This window comes from Scyliorhinus canicula, chromosome 4 (assembly GCF_902713615.1).
Source record: "Scyliorhinus canicula chromosome 4, sScyCan1.1, whole genome shotgun sequence".
Classification (NCBI taxonomy): domain Eukaryota; kingdom Metazoa; phylum Chordata; class Chondrichthyes; order Carcharhiniformes; family Scyliorhinidae; genus Scyliorhinus; species Scyliorhinus canicula.
The window spans coordinates 235035864-235056869 of NC_052149.1; the positions used below are offsets into that span (position 1 = coordinate 235035864).

At 45.4% G+C, this 21006-nt stretch overlaps 1 protein-coding gene across 1 annotated transcript in view; it reads left to right on the forward strand.

Moving 5' to 3' along the window:
• Window positions 1–21006, forward strand: part of LOC119964294 (protocadherin-23-like) — a 289809-nt gene that overhangs the window by 99661 nt on the left and 169142 nt on the right. The window contains exon 6 of the mRNA XM_038793570.1: window positions 1043–1101. Within this exon, the coding sequence (XP_038649498.1) occupies window positions 1043–1101 (59 nt within the window). The remainder of the gene's footprint in view (window positions 1–1042; window positions 1102–21006) is intronic.

A 21006-nucleotide genomic window follows, 5' to 3' on the forward strand; every position in this document is an offset into this window, starting at 1 on the left:
AGGAACACGTAATACTAAAATAAATTTCTTGGATAGTACCTGCAGAACGCCTGTTTGTTCTGTGGTGTCTTTGTAGTGGTATAATAAATAACTACTAAACCTGTACAGTAAGTGGGGTATAAAATCCTAAGTCAGAAATTTGAACCTAGAATTTTTTTCATTCAAATCCCAAAGTCCAGTACACACATCATGTGGGAACAAATACAGAACCCAAATCATATGAATGAGTGCACAGCTCCAGCCAGATTTGTTACATTAGTGATCTTTATTCTGTCCATTTATTTTCTTGGCCAAACTTTAATCAGCAGGCTATTACAAAAATCAGATGAACAGCCATCAACCTGATATGTTTGTTAAGCACTGAAGGTATCGCTGTAATAAGAACTAGGAAGCAAGCCTTGACTTCTTCATCTCCCATTTTACTGTGTTCTACAATCATTTGGGTGGCACATTGGTTCGCACTGCTGCCTCACAGCACCAGGGAGCCGGGTTCAATTCCGGCTTGAGTTACTGTCTGTGCGGAGTTTGTACATTCTCCCTGTGTCTGCGTGGGTTTCCTCTGGCTGTTCTGGTTTCCTCCTACAGTCCAAAGATGTATGGGTTAGATGGATTGGCCATGCTAAATTGTCCCTTAGTGTCCAGGGATGTGCAGATTAGATTATGGGGGAAGGGAGGGGTGATTGGGGAGGTGGATATGGGTATAGTGCAGGCTCGATGGGCCGAGTGGCCTCCTTCTGTACCGAAGGGATTCTATGACTGCTCCTCCAACTCCACAGTGCCACCCTTATCCTCTTTAGTTTTGTGGGGAATCTATCAAACTATAAGTGTGGTCTATTAAACAATTAAAACTCCAATTGTAACTTAACCACTGGGGAACATTAACTCTTTCCTATCAATATGCACTCTTATTCTTTCTCCACAAATACTGCCAAGACCTGCTGAATGTTTCCAGCATTTTCTGTCTTTCTTTCAGATTTTCAGTGTCTTATATTTTATTTTTGTGTTGATAACTCTATATTTATGGCCACATATATTTTGACAGGTGGGACAGTTGAATACAGACTGGCGTGCTTCAGAACCTCACATAGTCGGGAAGATCAGGTAATGTGTTTATTTTTATTTAATCCTTTTAATTTAGCTCTTGGAGTATTTACATATTGACATAACTTGTTTCAATTTAGACATCCATATCATTACTTCTGCACGTGTAAAGGTGATTAGCTTATCTCAATCTACAACTTTTGCTTTGTAATCCTGAAAAAAACAGACAACAGAGAAGAAGATAAGACTTTGGAGCAGCAGTCGGCCATTCGGCCCATCAAGTCTGCTCTGCCATTTATTAAGATCATGGCTGATCTGATGTAATCCACAACTCTACTTTCTTGCCTTATCCCCATAACCCTTGATTTTGTTCCTGATTTAAAATCTGTCTATCGCAGCCTTGAACATACTTAACAGCCCAGCCTCTACAGCTGTCTGCAGTAAAGAATTCCCCATATTCAGTACCCTCAGAGAAAATAAATTCCTCCTCACCTCTGCCTTAAATGGTTGACCCCTTGCTCTTTAATAATTCCCTCTGGTCCTAATCTCTCCCACAAGAAGAAACATCCCCTAAGCATCTCCCCCGTAAAGCCCCCTCAGAATCCTATGTGGCTCAATAAGGTCACCTCTCGTTCTTCTCAACTCCAATGAGTTACAGGCCTGATCCGCTCAACCTCCCCTCCTCAGAAAAACACTCCACACCCAGGATCAACCTCGTGAACCTTCTCTGGACTGCCTCCAATGGCAATATATCTTTCCTTAGATAAGGAGACCAAAACAGTTTTCAGTATTCCAGGTGTGATCTAACTACTGCATTGTATAGTTTTAGCAGGACTTCCCTATTTTTATACTCCATTCCCTTTGAAATAAAGGCCAACGTTCCATTTGCCTTCCTAATTACCTGCTGAACTTGAATGCTAGTTTTTTGTGATTTATGCACAAGGACCCCCTAATCCCTCTGTGCTGCAGTTTTCTGAAGTCTTTTCTCCATTTAAATAATATTCAGATCCTTTGTTTTTCCTACCAAAGTACATAAGTTCATATTGTCCCACGTTATATTTCATCTGCCAAGTTTTTGCCCATTTATCTAAACCGTCTCTATCCCTCTGTGAACTCTTTGTGATATCTTCGCCACTTGCCTTCCCACCTACTTTTTAAGCACTGTTGCACATATGGCTAAGCAAATTGTGGTGGAAAGGTATGTGTGACCAATGAAAATGTTAAGCAGTTGTGTTCATTATACATTTGTACTGTGTATGTGGCTTTAGCTTCAGTTGTGAGCAGGATGAAGTCTCACATTACTTCAGTTTCATATATCGTTGCAGCTTAGTTGCAGCTCCTGCAAAACACATTGGTTCAGATTGTGCTGAAAAATAATGATGAGACGAAAGTACTCAGGGTTAATACATACACAAACAGTGCAGTAACGTCAGGTGTGTGACTTCAGGTGAGATTAAATACAGAAAGGCTGCTGTCCAAGTTGTTTCACTCTACTGTTAGCTTCTTGAAGATAGTGTCTCTTGTCTACTTCAGCATTGAAATGAAATACATGGCATAAAGCTGCTGTATTTAGCGACAAAACCTGCCACAGAAAGTTAGTTCTTCTCATTTCAAGTGGAAACAAATTTTTAAAACACGATCATACTTAATTACAGCAAATCAGTTTTTTGACACTGAATGTTAACTGTTGCATTATGAAGCCTCATTCCTTCAGATATTAATTTGTATTGAAGATCTAAAAAACATCAAATTAAAAATAATTTAAAACTTTTTCTTGTTTCTTTTACTCTCTTGCTCCTTCACCCAATCTATCCTACTCTTTTGTCCTGTCTCTTTTAGTATTTGATTTGACAATGAATTCACCAAGTCTAATTCATATCTCCTTTGAGATCCTAGTTCTGTTTATTTCACAACCTCAGTTTGATTGGCTGAGGAGAACTAATTTCCCTGTTCACTCATGTCCCAGATAGCCATTATCGGCTCACATTTTCCACAAGTTGTTATGTAAAAATGCTTTAAAATGAAATGTACAATAGCAAGCTTAACTAATAACCAAAGCTATGCCTGTCAGTATTACCCATCTAATGGAATACCTGGGGGAGAATTTTAGTAGCACCATATACATAAATACCATGAAATGAATGTCACAATGTTCGCAGATGTTGGTCAACAGCCAGTTAGAAATTGGACCTTGGTCTTATCTGCATGTAACCTGAAAGCTGTAGACAACAATTGGGTTTCCCAATGAAACCCAACAATAAGAGCCTGAGGACATTTGATTGGCTCCAATGTTGACCCAGCAGACAGTGCTTTTTGCAGAGGAGTTGCATCAGACAGGGTCTGAATCTGAGTTGATGGTGATCCGCAAAATTTGGGAGAGCCAGCAGGAACACTAAAATTGAAAAATAGTGAGGAGACCAGTGAAACGTTCCAGGAGCATTATAGTCTCGTTTGGTAGCTCATGTAGCACGATTAGTGCAATGAATAGGTCAGGGAGATCATATAATTGCACATCAGGATGAAGCTAACTTTGTCAATATAAATTTACAAATTAGATCCGCTGAAAGATTTTAACAACTTTGAATCGCGTTTTTACCTAACAACCTTCTGCCCATTCCCTCAGCATAAAGCATTGACCACCCCTGACAGTGCGCATTCCTTTTTTGTAAGCAACCAAATTAGGCTCTTTGTTATTCTTTCATAAGATATAGACATCGCGGCTGGGATAGCATTTATTACCTAGTCTTAATTGTCCTCGACAAGGTGGTAGTGAACCACATTCTTGACTGGCTGCAGTTCATGTGGTGTAGGTAAATTCATGGACTTTGACCCAGTGACATTGAAGGAACAGTGATTAATTACCAAATCAAGATAGTATGTGGCTTAGACGGGATCTTGGAATTGGTGGTTCTCCCATGCATCTGCTGCCCTTGTCCGCCTAAGTGGTAAAAGGCATTATTGAAGGAGCATTAGGGTGTTGCTGCAGTGGATCTTCGAGAGGGTACCCGCTGCTGGCACTGTGCATCAGTCATGGAAGAACAAAGTGTTGAAGAAGGTGGATCAAGTGCCAATCAAATGGGTTGCTTTGTCCTGACCATGCCAAGCAGGAAACATTCCCTCTTCTGAGTCAATGATGGAGAGAAGGTAATTGATGAAGCAGCTGAAGATGTTTGGGCTGAGGGCGCAATCCTGAGGAACTTCTGCAGTTATGTTATTAGACTGAGGTGATTGACATTCAACAACAAGAACCACCTTCCTCTGTTCTCAGTACAGAAACATAGAAAATAGGAGCAGGTAGAGGCCATTCGGCCCTTTGAATCTGCTCCACCATTCATTATGATCATGGCTGATCATCCAACTCAATAACCTGATCCTGCCTTCCTCGTATCCTTTAATATCATGGGAACCATGGTTGACAAGAGAGGTTGAATGTCTTGTTAAGAGGAAGAAGGAGACTTATGTAAGGCTGAAGAAACAAGGTTCAGACAGGGCGCTGGAGGGATACAAGATAGCCAGGAGGGAACTGAAGAAAGGGATTAGGAGAGCTAAGAGAGGGCATGAAAAATCTTTGGCGGGTAGGATCAAGGAAAACCCCAAGGCCTTTTACACATATGTGAGAAATATGAGAATGACTAGAGCGAGGGTAGATCCGATTAAGGACAGTAGCGGGAGATTGTGTATTGAGTCTGAAGAGATAGGAGAGGTCTTGAACAAGTATTTTTCTTCAGTATTTACAAACGAGAGGGGCCATATTGTTGGAGAGGACAGCGTGAAGCAGACTGATAAGCTTGAGGAGATACTTGTCAGGAAGGAAGATGTGTTGCGCGTTTTGAAAAACTTGAGGATAGACAAGTCCCCCGGGCCTGACGGGATATATCCAAGGATTCTATGGGAAGCAAGAAATGAAATTGCAGAGCCGTTGGCAATGATCTTTTCGTCCTCGCTGTCAACAGGGGTGGTACCAGAGGATTGGAGAGTGGCGAATGTCGTGCCCCTGTTCAAAAAAGGGAATAGGGATAACCCTGGGAATTACAGGCCAGTTAGTCTTACTTCGGTGGTAGGCAAAGAAATGGAAAGGGTACTGAGGGATAGGATTTCTGAGCATCTGGAAAGGCATTGCTTGATCAGGGATAGTCAGCACGGATTTGTGAGGGGTAGGTCTTGCCTTACAAGTCTTATTGAATTCTTTGAGGAGGTGACCAAGCATGTGGATGAAGGTAAAGCAGTGGATGTAGTGTACATGGATTTTAGTAAGGCATTTGATAAGGTTCCCCATGGTAGGCTTATGCAGAAAGTAAGGAGGCATGGGATAGTGGGAAATTTGGCCAGTTGGATAACAAACTGGCTAACCGATAGAAGACAGAGAGTTGTGGTGGATGGCAAATATTCAGCCTGGAGCCCAGTTATCAGTGGCGTACCGCAGGGATCAGTTCTGGGTCCTCTGCTGTTTGTGATTTTCATTAACGACTTGGATGAGGGAGTTGAAGGATGGGTCAGCAAATTTGCAGATGATACGAAGATTGGTGGAGTTGTGGATAGTGAGGAGGGCTGTTGTCGGCTTCAAAGAGACATAGATAGAATGCAGAGCTGGGCTGAGAAGTGGCAGATGGAGTTTAACCCTGACAAGTGTGAGGTTGTCCATTTTGGAAGGACAAATATGAATGCGGAATACAGGGTTAATGGTAGGGTTCTTGGCAATGTGGAGGAGCAGAGAGATCTTGGGGTCTATGTTCATAGTTCTTTGAAAGTTGCCACTCAAGTGGATAGAGCTGTGAAGAAGGCCTATGGTGTGCTAGCGTTCATTAGCAGAGGGATTGAATTTAAGAGCCGTGAGGTGATGATGCAGCTGTACAAACCTTGGTCAGGCCACATTTGGAGTACTGTGTGCAGTTCTGGTCACCTCATTTTAGGAAGGATGTGGAAGCTTTGGAAAAGGTGCAAAGGAGATTTACCAGGATGTTGCCTGGAATGGAGAGTAGGTCATACGAGGAAAGGTTGAGGGTGCTAGGCCTTTTCTCATTAGAACGGAGAAGGATGAGGGGCGACTTGATAGAGGTTTATAAGATGATCAGGGGAATAGATAGAGTAGACAGTCAGAGACTTTTTCCCCGGGTGGAACACACCATTACAAGGGGACATCAATTTAAGATAAATGGTGGAAGATATAGAGGGGATGTCAGAGGTAGGTTCTTTACCCAGAGAGTAGTGGGGGCATGGAATGCACTGCCTGTGGTAGTAGTTGAGTCGGAAAATTTATGGACCTTCAAGCGGCTATTGGATAGGTACTTGGATTAGGGTAGAATAAGGGAGTGTAGGTTAACTTCTTAAGGGCAGCACGGTAGCATTGTGGATAGCACAATTGCTTCACAGCTCCAGGGTCCCAAGTTCGATTTCGACTTGGGTCACTGTCTGTGTGGAGTCTGCACATCCTCCCCGTGACTGCGTGGGTTTCCTCCGGGTACTCCGGTTTCCTCCCACAGTCCAAAGATGTGCAGGTTGGGTGGATTGGCCATGAAAAATTGTCCAAAATTCTATGATTAACCTAGGACAAAAGTTCGGCGCAACATCGTGGGCCGAAGGGCCTGTTCTGTGCTGTATTTCTCTCTCTCTCTCTATCCTTCGTTCCCAAGTGCTATATCTAACTTCTGCTTCCATACAAACAATGTTTTGGCCTCAACTGCTTTCTGCAGTCGTGAATTCCACAGGCTGACCACTCTCTGGGTACGTTCAGGCCGACTGAGGGAAGATTAATCCCAAAACCTGCTTGAATACCTACAAGCCCTTGTTACTGAGTTTCAAGATATTGATAGTCAAGAGGCAAAGGAGCAAGTTCGAGCAAACCTGCCTAATTATGCATATGATCCCAGTAACTCTCACTATCCTCGAATCTCTAGGTGAAGACATTGCTCCTCATCTCTGTCTTAAACTTTTTACCCTGTATTCTCAGACTGTGATCTTGATTCTGGACACTCCCACCATTGGGAACACCCTTCCTGCATCTACCCTGTCCAGTGTATTTGAATTGTACAGATTTCTATGAGATTTCCCGCTCATTCTTCTGAACTCCTGTGAATACAATCCTAACCCACTCGATCTCTCCTCATATGCCAGCTCTGCTATCCCAGGAATCAGTCTGGTTAACCTTCTCTGCACCCCCTCCAGAGCAAGAACATCTTTCCTCTGATCAGGAGACCAAAACGGTACACATTATTCCAGGTGTGGCCTCGCAAAGGCCCTGTATAATGACAGTAAGATATCCCTGTTCCTGCACTCGATTCCCTCTTGCTGTGAAGGACAACATACCATTTGCCATCTTTACCGCCTGCTATACCTGCAGGCTTACCTTCAGTGACTGGTGTACAATGTACCCAGGTCTCGTTGCGCATTCCCCTCTCCTAATTTAGAGCCATTCAGATAATAATCTGCCTCCCTGTTTCAGCTACCAAATTGTCTAACCTTACATTTTTCCAGATAATCCTGCATCTGCCATTAATTTCCCCACTCACTCAACATGTTCAAATCAATCAAACCAGTGGAGAGTTTCCCCCTAATTCCTATTTACTCGAGTTTTGCTCGGGATCCTTAATGCCATACCCAGTGAAATGCCTGGAAGTCAAGAACAGTCACTCTCAATTCATCTCTTCAGTTCAACTTATGTCCATGTATAAAACTGTAATGTGGTCAGGAACTGAGTGACCATGGTGGAGTCCAAATTGAACATGAGTGAGCAGATTATTGCTGAGTAAGTGCCCCTTGTTAGCACTATGAACACTCCTTTCCATCACTTTCTCTTGATTGAGAGTGAACTAAATGGACAACAGCTGGGTCGGTTTGGGTTTGCCTTGCTTGTTGACAAAAGGACATATCTGGGCAACTTTCCACATTGTTAGATTGTTGCTGGTGTTAAAGATGCACTGGAACAGCTTGGCTAGAGGTATGGCTACTTTTGCAGCTCAAGTCCTCAGTGATATTGCCAGTATGTTGTCAAGCCCCATAGCCTTAGCAGTGTCCAGTGCCTTCAACCACTTCTTGATATTATATGTCGTGAATTGAATCAGTTGAAGACTGATATCTGCGATTCTGGGGATCTCCAGAGGAGTCCGAGATAGATGATTCATTTGGCGTTTCTGGCTGATGATTTTTGCAACTGCTTCAGCGTTGTCCTTTTCATTGATTTGCTGGGCTCCCCTGGAGGAAGGGAATATTTGTGGAGCCTTCTCCTCAAGTTAGCTGTTCAATTGTCCATCACTATCCACGGCCTCATGGATGCCCAGTTTTGAATTGCTAGATCTGTTTGAAACTAATCCATTATGGTCTGCTGGCAGTAGCACACAACGTGATGGAGGGTATTCTCAATTAAAAATGGGACTTTGTCTCCATAAGGGCTGGAAGTTGGACATTTCTACTAATACTGTTGTGGACAGATGCATCTGTGAAAGGTCGGTGGTGGGGTGGGGGGTGACGGGGGGGCGGGGGGCGGGGGGTGTGGTAAAGGTCAAGTAGGTTTCTCCTTGTTGGTTCGCTCACAATTTTCTGCAGACCCAGCAATGGACTTTTGGACTCGGCCTGCTTACTCAGCTAATCTTGGCGACGGACATTCAAATCTTCACCCTGAGCACTTTCCATCCTCAGTGATTCCTCCAGGTGATGTTCAATATGGAGGACTACTGATTCATCAGCTGAGCGGGAGGGGTCGATAGATGGTATTCACCAGGAGGATTCCGAGCCCTTGTCTGACCTGATGCCATGAGACTTCAAGGGGTCCAGAGTCAGGCTTGTGGATCCCTAGGGAATCGCCTTCATGACTGTTTCCCACTGTGCCACCACCTCTGGTATGTCTGTCCTCCCAATGGGACAGGACATACCCAGAAATGGTGATGGTCATGTCTGCAACATTGTACGATAGTTTGTGGGATAGCTCTCCCAATTTTGGCCCAGGTCCCCAGAGGTTACTACAGGGCGCTTTGCAGGATCGATAGGGCTGGGCTATGCCATTGTCAATTCTGGTGGCTAGGTCAATGCCCGGTGGTCCATCCCATTATTTTCTTTATTGACATTTCTGTTGTTATTTAATATAAGTGAGAGTCTGGGGGGCTGTTTCAGTGGGCATTTAAGAGTCAACCACTTTACTGTGGGTCTGAAGTCACATGTGGGCCAGACCAGGTAAGGAGGACAGATTTCCTTCCCTCAAGGGCATTAATAAACCAAATGGGTTTTTACTGAGACTAGCCTTCAATTCCAGATTTGTGAATTGAATTTAAATTGCACCACCTGATATGTGAACACATGTCCCTGGAGCATTAGCCTGGGGCTCTGACTAGCTAGCCTTGTGACATTACCACTAGGCCAGCACTTCCTCCAAATGATTGCACATTACACACTCCACAGAACAATCCATAACCAATGTTCATCGAACTGAGATAGCTTTAATACTGTTAATTAGCACAAATATTATTTAAACAGGGGATTAAGGAGTGTAATAAAGGAATGATCAACTGCTGTATTAAGGATCTTGAAGGAGATGTTTGATGTTTGGAATGTAAAATAGATAGTGTTCAATTAATATTCTCCAGTTTTATTAAAATAATATTCAGCGACCGCATTACTCCCGTGCGAATTGGGGTAAGCCGGGTGAAGAGAGGGCGAGGGCAAACTCGAGATTCATGCAAGCCCATTTTGCGATTCACCAGGCCCGATCCCGATGGCGAGTTCCAGATCACGCCCAAAAATGGCAAGAATGTCATTAACCTTCATTTGCATTCATTTCAATCCCATTAATGAGAAAAAAAAAATTGTTAATGCCAATTCTCACTGATCCCTCTGGGAGGTATGAATAAGTCAGTGTTTTTCAAACTTTTCTCCTCTTTTACCAAAAGGCCAGCCTTCGTGACACACCATTATTGCTTACCTTTAATGTGGCAAGTGAGCCTGCTTGGTCCTCATAATCTCACTTGCTTTGTCATTCAATGTCATATTTCTGCTAAGGACTTCAGCTGATGATTTCAGTTCTCACTGCATCCATTGAAAATAATCAAAAGGTTCATCCTCAAACTCACCATGTTTAAACTTCAAAATGCCTTTGAAGTTTTGAGGGTTTTAAACTTTCATTCGCCAGTACTTAACATAGAACATAGAACATAGAACGATACAGCGCAGTACAGGCCCTTCGGCCCTCGATGTTGCACCGACATGGAAAAAAAAAACTAAAGGCCATCTAACCTACACTATGCCCTTATCATCCATATGCTTATCCAATAAATTTTTAAATGCCCTCAATGTTGGCGAGTTCACTACTGTTGCAGGTAGGGCATTCCACGGCCTCACCACTCTTTGCGTAAAAAACCCACCTCTGACCTCTGTCCTATATCTATTACCCCTCAATTTAAGGCTATGTCCCCTCGTGCTAGCCACCTCCATCCGCGGGAGAAGGCTCTCGCTGTCCACCCTATCTAACCCTCTGATCATTTTGTATGCCTCTATTAAGTCACCTCTCAACCTTCTTCTCTCTAACGAAAACAACCTCAAGTCCATCAGCCTTTCCTCATAAGATTTTCCCTCCATACCAGGCAACATCCTGGTAAATCTCCTCTGCACCCGTTCCAAAGCTTCCACGTCCTTCCTATAATGAGGCGACCAGAACTGTACGCAATACTCCAAATGCGGCCGTACCAGAGTTTGGTACAGCTGCATCATGACCTCATGGCTCCGGAACTCAATCCCTCTACCAATAAAGGCCAACACACCATAGGCCTTCTTCACAACCCTATCAACCTGGGTGGCAACTTTCAGGGATCTATGTACATGGACACCGAGATCCCTCTGCTCATCCACACTACCAAGAATTTTACCATTAGCCAAATATTCCGCATTCCTGTTATTCTTTCCAAAGTGAATCACCTCACACTTCTCCACATTAAACTCCATTTGCCACCTCTCAGCCCAGCTCTGCAGCTTATCTATGTCCCTCTGTAACCTGCAACATCCTTCCGCACTGTCTACAACTCCACCGACTTTAGTGTCGTCTGCAAATTTACTCACCCATCCTTCTGCGCCCTCCTCTAGGTCATTTATAAAAATGACAAACAGCAACGGCCCCAGAACAGATCCTTGTGGTACGCCACTCGTAACTGAACTCCATTCTGAACATTTCCCATCAACTACCACTCTCTGTCTTCTTTCAACTAGCCAATTTCTGATCCACATCTCTAAATCACCCTCAATCCCCAGCCTCCGTATTTTCTGCAATAGCCGACCGTGGGGAACCTTATCAAACGCTTTACTGAAATCCATATACACCACATCAACTGCTCTACCCTCGTCTACCTGTTCAGTCACCTTCTCAAAGAACTCGATAAGGTTTGTGAGGCATGACCTACCCTTCACAAAACCATGCTGACTATCCCTAATCATATTATTCCTATCTAGATGATTATAAATCGTATCTTTTATAATCCTCTCCAAGACTTTACCCACCACAGACGTTAGGCTCACCGGCCTATAGTTACCGGGGTTATCTCTACTCCCCTTCTTGAACAAAGGGACCACATTTGCTATCCTCCAGTCCTCTGGCACTATTCCTGTAGCCAATGATGACCTAAAAATCAAAGCCAAAGGCTCAGCAATCTCTTCCCTGGCTTCCCAGAGAATCCTAGGATAAATCCCATCCGGCCCCGGGGACTTATCTATTTTCACCTTGTCCAGAATTGCCAACACTTCTTCCCTATGCACCTCAATGCCATCTATTCTAATAGCCTGGGTCTCAGCATTCTCCTCCACAATATTATCTTTTTCTTGAGTGAATACTGACGAAAAGTATTCATTTAGTATCTCGCTTATCTCCTCAGCCTCCACACACAACTTCCCACCACTGTCCTTGACTGGCCCTACTCTTACCCTAGTCATTCTTTTATTCCTGACATACCTATAGAAAGCTTTTGGGTTTTCCTTGATCCTACCTGCCAAAGACTTCTCATGTCCCCTCCTTGCTCGTCTCAGCTCTCTCTTTAGATCCTTCCTCGCTTCCTTGTAACTATCAAGCGCCCCAACTGAAACTTCACGCCTCATCTTCACATAGGCCTCCTTCTTCCTCTTAACAAGAGATTCCACTTCTTTGGTACTTCTCTGCATATAACGCACATGGGCTGTGCATCCTGCTTCACATTGGCACACTTAACAAAGCTATACATTAAAAAATCATCTTTATACTGCTTTGTGCCCGATTTCAGTTTCTGTGGGGTCCGCCATGTTCTCCTTGGACGTTTACAGGTCAAAAATGGAACCTTCATTTTCATCTGTTTCCCAATTTCAGGCAAATATTTGTTGACTCTCTTATTTTTCAATCCTGTTGTCAAGCTATTAAATATTTTCATTCAGTAAGTGACAATTCTGGTGATTTCAGTGTTCTTAGTTTCAGATTTATCTGCTTTAAATGTCTGAATTTGCTCTTCCATATGGTGCCTTCCACCTTTCATGGTCTTCTTACTGGATCAAAGTTTAAGATTTTATTAATCTTTTCATGATACTGATCTGATGCTTCTATAATAATAATAATCTTTATCAGTGTCATAAGTAGGCTTGCATTAACACCGCAATGACGTTACTGTGAAAATCCCCTAGTTGCCACACTCCGGCACCTGTAAGTGTACACATGGAGAATTTAGAATGTCCAATTCGCCTAACAAATACATCTTTAGGGACTTATGGAAGGAAATCGGAGCACCCGGAGGAAACCAACGCAGACACAGGGAGAACGTGCATACTCTGCACAGAGTGGCCCAAGCTGGGAATCGAACCTGGGTCCGCAGCGCTGTGAAACAACAACGCTAACCACTGTGCAACCATGCTGCCTGAAACCCGAAGCTCATCATGTTCCACTTTTTAATTAGCAAACTCCTCTTTTGTTGGTTCTCTATACTGCACAGTTTCTCCTCAGCAGAGGCTAAGTCCTGTGTACAAATTCAAGCTCATATTCTTTAATTATATTTCTGCTGAGCAGCATGGTGGCACACTGCTTCCTCACAGCGCCGAGGTCCCAGGCTCGATCCCAGCTCTGGGTCACTGTCTGCGTGGAGTTTACACATTCTCCCCGTGTTTGCGTGAGTTTCACCCCCACAACCCAAAGATGTGCAGGCTGGGTGGATTGACCATGATAAAATTGTCATCAAATTGGAAAAAATTAATTGGGTACTCCAAATTTATATTTAAAAAATTATACTTCAGCTTTTTCAGTGCTTTTTCTTTTCATTTCCAGCAGCATCTGATATGTATTTTCCAATCTTATTTCTGTCTTTATTTTGAATAGTGTGAGTTGAATCATTTACTGGGGTTAGTATTGAAATATTTTGGTCTCATGTAATGTCAGGCTGGATTCTCCATTTGCGAGACTATGGGCCATATTCTCTGGTTTTGAGGCTATGCCCGGAAGATCCATGGCGTTTTACTTGGGAAAAATCGGCGGCGTCCCCTGACCAATGCTGCGACTGGTGAGGGGCCAGCAGCCATGCCACGTAAAATGCCTGGCCTCCACGAAATAAACGGCCGGAGAATTGCAGGGTCCATGGCTGCCGTACTACTTGGCGACAGCTGTGCGCGGACCCAACTTGCCAGATAGTGTCCCCCTGGACACCCCCTCACGACCCCCCCGGCCAGCCCCACCACTCTCCCCGGCCCTCGCATCTCTGGCCAGCAGCACAGCTGTTGCCCAACTGTGGCGGCACTGGACACAGTCTGCAGCCACCACGCCGGGTTCCCGCATGGCTGGGACCACACGTCGCCCGGGCCATCGTGAACTCGGTCCGTTGGGGACGGAGCTTTGGTGGAGCGCCTTCAGGTGACGTCCTGAGACCGTCCCAACGGCAGGCGGCGCACTATGATGATGCCGTTTTGGAAGGGGGCGGAGCATACAAAAACATGTACCGGCCCTGATTCTATCAGAAAAAGGGATTCTCTGTCCGATCGGCAATTACGAAATCGCCGCCGGGAAACGGTAAAATCTCGCCCCATGTTCTCCTGCGGGAGATGCATTGCACGAGTTTTACGATTCCATTGTGAGAGGAAAGTGCTGTGAAATCACCGGCTTGAGTGATTGGAATGCACTCAGTGCACCTACATCTCTTTGCTGTGGTAAATGTTTACAAATATTGGGTTTTCACCCCTTAGGCCAGTGAAGCCTGAAAGGATATGAATGGATCAAAGCTGCAGGTGGTTTTTACAAGCTGTGAATCACAGTGCACTACTCCAAAGCTATGAATGGTTTGTAGTTAATAGATCTGAGGAACCAGATGCAGGCACATTTGCTCTCCTTCAAGGAGTGAACACATGGAGCTGCAAGGTAGGTATTACAGAGAGAATATTTCTCACTGTCCCTGTCGGGACTGATCTCTAGCTTCCAGACAGGAGTCCTTTTTCTGGGGTGGAGGGGTCTGTGCGTGTGGGAGAGGGTCTGTGCAGGGGGTTCCTCTTGAGGCCCCTTATTACATCGGTCCCTTTGGGTGGTCTCCCTATCACAAGGCTCTCTGTAGGTGGTCCCCCTATTACATTGGTCCCTGGATCATATATGTGTGTACACGCTTCCCAGGGAGTGTGCACGACAGCTACATCCTCGGATTGTCAGACATCCCAGGCCTCTTCCAGGACCATCCGAGGATGGCCAACTTGCTCTTGGGGGATAAGGGGTATCCGCTTTGGACCTGACTAATGACGGCAGGAGGCCGGAGACCGATACGGAGACCCAATACGTCGAATCCCATGTAGCCACCTGGACTGCCATTGAATGGTGCATCGGACTGCTCAAAATGCGGCTCCAATGGATCGACTGCTCTGGTGGTGCCCTGCAGTACACCCCCCGGGAAGTCGCTTGCATCTTGGTGGTCTGCTGTGTCCTCCACATCCTGGCACAGCAGCGGGGCGATGTGCTGGAGGTAGAGGATGAGGAACATGTGGCCACCGAGTAGGAGGAGGAGGAGAGTGGCGAGGATGAAGAGGAGTTGTCAGGCCAGCAGGGGCTGAAGAAGATCTCAGGGAGGAACTGGAGGATCAGCTGAGGCTGCAGGACAGGCAGAAACTGCGAGGGGCTGGCAAGCCCAGTGCGGCAGTAAGGCCATCATACTCGCCCGATAGGACATGGCCTGGTCCATCCACACTACTCTCCCTCTCACCCCCATTGCCCACCCTCCCAGGGTCTGTGTTATATCACTCCATTGTGCTGGGGCTTTGTTGGCGCTGTGAACAGGTCACTGTCGAGGGCACGGGGGGTGATATAATCCGCAGAGAGCTGAGCGCTGGTGCTCCTCAATTTATGCCACATTCTGACCCCTATCTGCTGAGTGCTCGCTCACACCCATCACCTGCATGCGGTATGCCCGGGAAGGGGGTAGTGGGGTTATGCCTGGGGAGATGTGGCAATGGCTTTGGTGTTCGGAGATCGGCCCACATTGCGGAGGAATGTGACAGAGGCGTCATACTGGTTGTGGTGAAGAGTTTTCAATGTTTCACACAAGTGTCCAACACTGCCCCACAATGCAAACTCCCCCTCCCCCAGTGCTGGAGGGGGGGGGCTATGCCAGGTGCAGGCTGGTGGAGGGGGGGTGATGTCAACTCACTCGTTCGGCCCGGTGTAGGTTATTGATCTTCTTGCGGCACTGGGTTCCAGTCCCCCTGTGTCATGCTTCCTGAGCTGACGCCCGCGACCTCTTCATCCCAGGCAGCACCGGCTGCCCTGTGGCTCTCGAGGGAACAGGACTCACTCCTCATCTCACCCAGCTTCAGGAGCCTCCCCAGGTCTGCATCCCTAAATGGTGGGACTGCCCGTCTTGGCACCATGGCTGCGAGCTGGATGGGGTTGGCTGTGCAAGAGCAGTTTACGTGCTGGTCTGCTATGTTACTGAGGGGCTGGCGAGCGTGGTCCCAGTGAAATGGCCGAGCACCAGGAAGCTCGTGGCAGTTCCCGCTCGCGACCACACTTCGACATTTTTGGAAGAATCGCGCCCAGGATCTATCAAGCCAGGTTTCACTCTAGGATCTGACTTCTCCGGTATTAACATCAGCTGAAATGGTAGCATTGCATTTTAGCATTTCTAATCCTTGGTAGTCAACATTAGATCTATATATGCATATAAAATCCATTTTACAAAATGATATGGCTCGTTGATTTATGCGCTAAAATTGGACAATTTGAAAAAAAAATTAATTTAATTTACAATGTGTTTAACATTCATGAACCAAATTGATACTTTACTTTGAATATACATTCTATCTTCCGTGAATGTGAAGGCACTTTGTGGGAAACTTACTCGGCAACAACATGCTCACACAGAATCAGTGAACTGTACAGTGCAGAAGGAAGCCATTCGGTCAGTTCTATTTGCACCATCTCTCCTTATGAGCATTATGAGTTAGTGCCATTCTTCTGCCTTTTCCCCATAATCATGCACATAGTTTCTATTCAAGTAACTATCTAATGCCATCTACAGTGCCTCAATGAAACCTACCTTTTCCAGACAGTGCATTGCAGATCTGAACCATCCGCTTTGTTTTTTCTCAGATCACTGTTGGGATTCTCCAGTCTCCCTGCTGGGTGTTACTCGGTGGTGCGCCATTCGCTGGCAGCAGGAATATATCTTCCCGCTGCTTGTCAATAGGATTTTCCATTGAAGCCACCCTGAGCCACTGGCAGGGGTGGGCTGCCAGACGAAAAGAGAATCTCAGCGGCTGGAGAATTACTGCCCACATTTGCCTCTTTGGCAAATCACTTTAAATCTGTGCCACCTAATTCTCGATCCTTTTATGAGCAGTAATAGTTTCTTCATATCTACTCAGTCTAACTCCATCATTATTTTGAACACATCTATCAAATCTCCTCTGAGCCTTCTCCTCTTCAAGGGGAACAGTCTCATCCCTGGATCAATTTTTGTAATCATGGGATGGCAGTGGCGCAGTGATATTGTCGCTGGACTAGTAATCCAGAGACCCAGCATAATGCTCTGGTGGCCTGGTTCGAATCCCACCAGGGCAGATGATGGAATTCGAATTCAGCAAAAAAGAATCTGGAATGAAAAGTCTAATGATGACCGTGAAACCATTGTCAAATGTCACAACAACCCATCTGGTTCACTAATGTCCTTTAGGGGAGAAAATCGGCCATCCTTATCCGGTCTGACTATTTGTGATTCCAGACCCACAGCAACACGGTTGACATTTAAATACACTCAGGGATGGGAAATAAATGCTGGCTGAGCCACCGACCCCCACAGCCCATAAACAAATTTTTAAAAAATAATCTTCTGCCCTCTCTCCAATGCGTTCACATCTTTCCTAATGTCTGACACCCACTCTACACAATACTCCAGCTAAAGTCTAACTAGTGTCCGATACATGTTTAGCATAATTTTCTTGCTCTTGTGCTCCAAGCCATATTAGCTGCTCTTATGCACCCAGGTCCCTCTGGCCCTCCATACCTTTTAGAGTTGTACCTCTGATTTTGTATTTTCTCTTTATGTTCTTCCTAATAAAATGAACCATCTCACACTTCTCCATAATTAACTTCATCTGCCACCTATCTGCCTGTTCTTCACAACTCTTCATCCCACTACTAATTAAAAACCTATCTATCTCCTCCTTAAAATGGCCTCCCTATGACATGTTTCTTGGTGGCAGGATGTACACTGCTGTTGGCTGGAGGCCGGATCTTTAGGTCCCGCCACTGTCAATAGGATTTCCCAATAAATACCACCTACGCTAACCGGGAAACCTGCAGCAGGAGTGCGTCGGGAGCAGGAATAGACGATCCTGCTGGCATGAACAACCGGAAGATCTCACCACGAGTTTAAATAACCTTTGTGCCTCACTGTGATCACTGATGTCTGAGTGAGCCGCTGAGAAATTTGTGGGCTTTGTTTTAGTTGTGTCTGCCAGTTAAGGTGCAGTTTGTTGTTTGTGTTCAACCTCAGTTTTCCTGTAAACTCATGTTTCCCTGTGATTAATTTTGGCTGTTGATGCATAAGAGAGATAGTAAAACAAAATTATTTTGTTTGGTTAAAACTGTGGAATCTTATTGCTTCCTTTTCTCAATAAATATCTGGGATTTCCTATTTCACGAAGTTTACAAACGATACTGGACCCCAACTGGATCATAACATCAACCAAAAGCCTGCTCTCCATGTCTTAACTTACAGCAAACCCATTCCCCTATCACCCTTTGGCTCCCTGTCAAGCAAGTTCTTGATTTTACGTCTCATCCTTGTTTTCAAATCCTTCCATAGCCTTGCTACACTCCTTATTCCTCCAGTCCAGTATTCTGTGATAGCGCATTCCAGTAGTTCCTCTTACGCGTTCCCAAATTTATTTGCTCTACTATCAGTGCCTGTGCCTTCAATTCCCTAAGCAGCAGTCTCTGGAAACCTCCCTAGACCTCAATCCCTTGCGTTCATTCTTTAAGACACTCTGTAAATCCTACCTCTTTGACCAAGGTTTTGATGATCTCAACCAATATCTCCTTATCACAGAATCACAATATTGTTACAGCACAGAGGACGCCATTCAGCCAATCGTGGCAGCATAGCTTTCCGAGTGAGCAATGGATTGAGTGTCATTCTCACAACATCGCCCCAAAAGCCAGCACATTCTTACTTTTCAGACAACAGTCCAGTTCTTTTTCGAATTGCTTCGTTTGAATGCTTCTATTGAACCCGCCTCCACCATAATACTAAGCAGTGCATTCCAGACCCAAACCACTCACTCGCCCTTGCTGGGCGAGATCCAGATCTAAACATTTAAATGAGCCATCTGACTCACTTGAATACCGGGATGTTGGATTCACCCGAAGCCCGGGACTCACCGGCCACATTTGGGAGACCTCGTCAGGACCCTGTTTCGTACTGGTCCACACAAACATGGCAGTTGGGGACAGGGCATGGTGGCACCCTGGTAATTGTCCTGGAACCTGGGCCTTGGCACTGCCAGCCTGGTACCCTGGCAGGCTGGCACTAACAGGGTGTCCGGGTGGCATGCCAGGCTGCCAGGGCCAGGGTGCACGAGTGTGATGTTGGAACTGCCAGGAGCCGGGCCCCGGGGGGGGGGGGGGGGGGGGGGGGGGGCGTCAGGTAGAGGGGGGTTCCTGCGGGTTGCGGAAGGTTGTGGGGGTTGAGGGGGTCAAAAAAACAAGGGGGGAACTGAAAGTGAAGGGACAATCGGGGCAGCTGGTCAAAATGGCTTGCCGACAAGAAATCCCTCTGTGTGGTCTCGGTGCAGAGAATCCGCCCAAGGCCAAGAAAATGGCATTGTCCCTTTGTACAATGGCTGACTTAGGATGTCAAGGACAGCATAAAAGCTAAAGTAAAAGCATACAAAGTGGTGAGGGTTAGTGGGAAGCTAGAGGATTGGGAAGCCTTTAAAAGCGAGCAGAGGACAATGAAAAAAGCAACAAGGGGGGAAAAGATTAAGTATGAGTGCAAGCTCGCTAGTAATATGAAGGAAGATAGGAAGAATTTTTTTCAATATATAAAAGGTAAGAGAGAGGCAAAAATAGACATTGGACAACTGGAAAATGTGGCTGGAGAAGTAATAATAGGAAACAAAGAAATGGCAGACAAACTGAATAGTTACTTTGCATCAGTCTTCACGGTGGAAGACACCAGTGGGATGCCAGAGCTCCAGGAGAACCAGGGAGAAGGGGTGAGTGCAGTTACCATTACTAAGGAGAAGGTTCTGGGGAAACTGAAAGGTTTGAAGGTGGATACAAAGGTCTGTAGAGGGACAGGTAGTATTGAGGAAGCAAGGGTGCTGCAGAAGGATTTGGATAAGCTAGGAGAGTGGGCAATGAAGTGGCAAATGAAATACAATGTGGAAAAGTGTGAGGTTATGCACTTTGGAAGGAGGAATTTACGCATAGACTATTTTCTAAATGGAGGAATGCTTCGGAAATCAGAAGCACAAAGGGACTTGGGAGTCCTTGTTCACGATTCTCTTCAGGTTAATGTGCAGGTTCAGTTGGCAGTGAAGAAGGCAAATGCAATGTTAGCATTCATGTCAAGAGGGCTAGAATACAAGACCAAGGATGTACTTCTGAGTCTGTATAAGGCTCTGGTCAGACCCCATTTGGAGTATTATGACCAATTTTGGGCCACGTATCTGAGGAAGGATGTGCTGGCCTTGGAAAGGGTTCAGAGGAGGTTCACAAGAATGATCCCTAGAATGAAGAAATTGTCGTATGAGGATCGGTTGAACACTCTGGGTCTGTACTCGTTGGAGTTTAGAAGGATGAGGGGGGATCTTATTGAACCTTACAGGATACTGCGAGGCCTGGATAGAGTGGACGTGGAAAGGATGTTTCCACTTCTAGGAAAAACTAGACCAGAGGACACCCATCTCAGATTAAAGGGATGATACATTAAAACAGAGATGAGGACAAATTTCTTCAGCCAGAGGGTGGTGAATCTGTGGAAGTCTTTACCGCAGAAGGCTGTGGAGGCCAAATCACTGAGTGTCTTTAAGACAGAGATAGATAGGTTCTTGATTAATAAGGTGATTAGGGGTTATGGGGAGAAGGCAGGAGAATGGGGATGAGAAAATATCAGCCATGATTGAATGGCAGAGCAGACTCGATGGGCCAAATGGCCTAATTCTTCTCCTATGTCTATGGTCTTATGGTAAAGCATGGCATCCTTTGTCACTGCAGCTGCCGAGAAAAAACAGTTAAATGCGCCGTTCAGCGGACTTAAACTTGAGTCCGCAGAATCTCGCCCTCAGTGTAATTTTGGGTGGGTTTCACGGGGTGATTGCTGCCGGATTTTGGGCACAATTCAGATCTGTGTTCTCCAACACTTAGTAATTTATTTGGATCATGGGGAGCTTGTCACTGGAAAACCCCACACTCAGAATTGTTTTTTTGCAGTGGGGAACTAAAGATGCCGCCAAGACTTGGCACTCCAATAGTTTGGGGGGGGGAGGCTGAAAATCACTTAAATACCC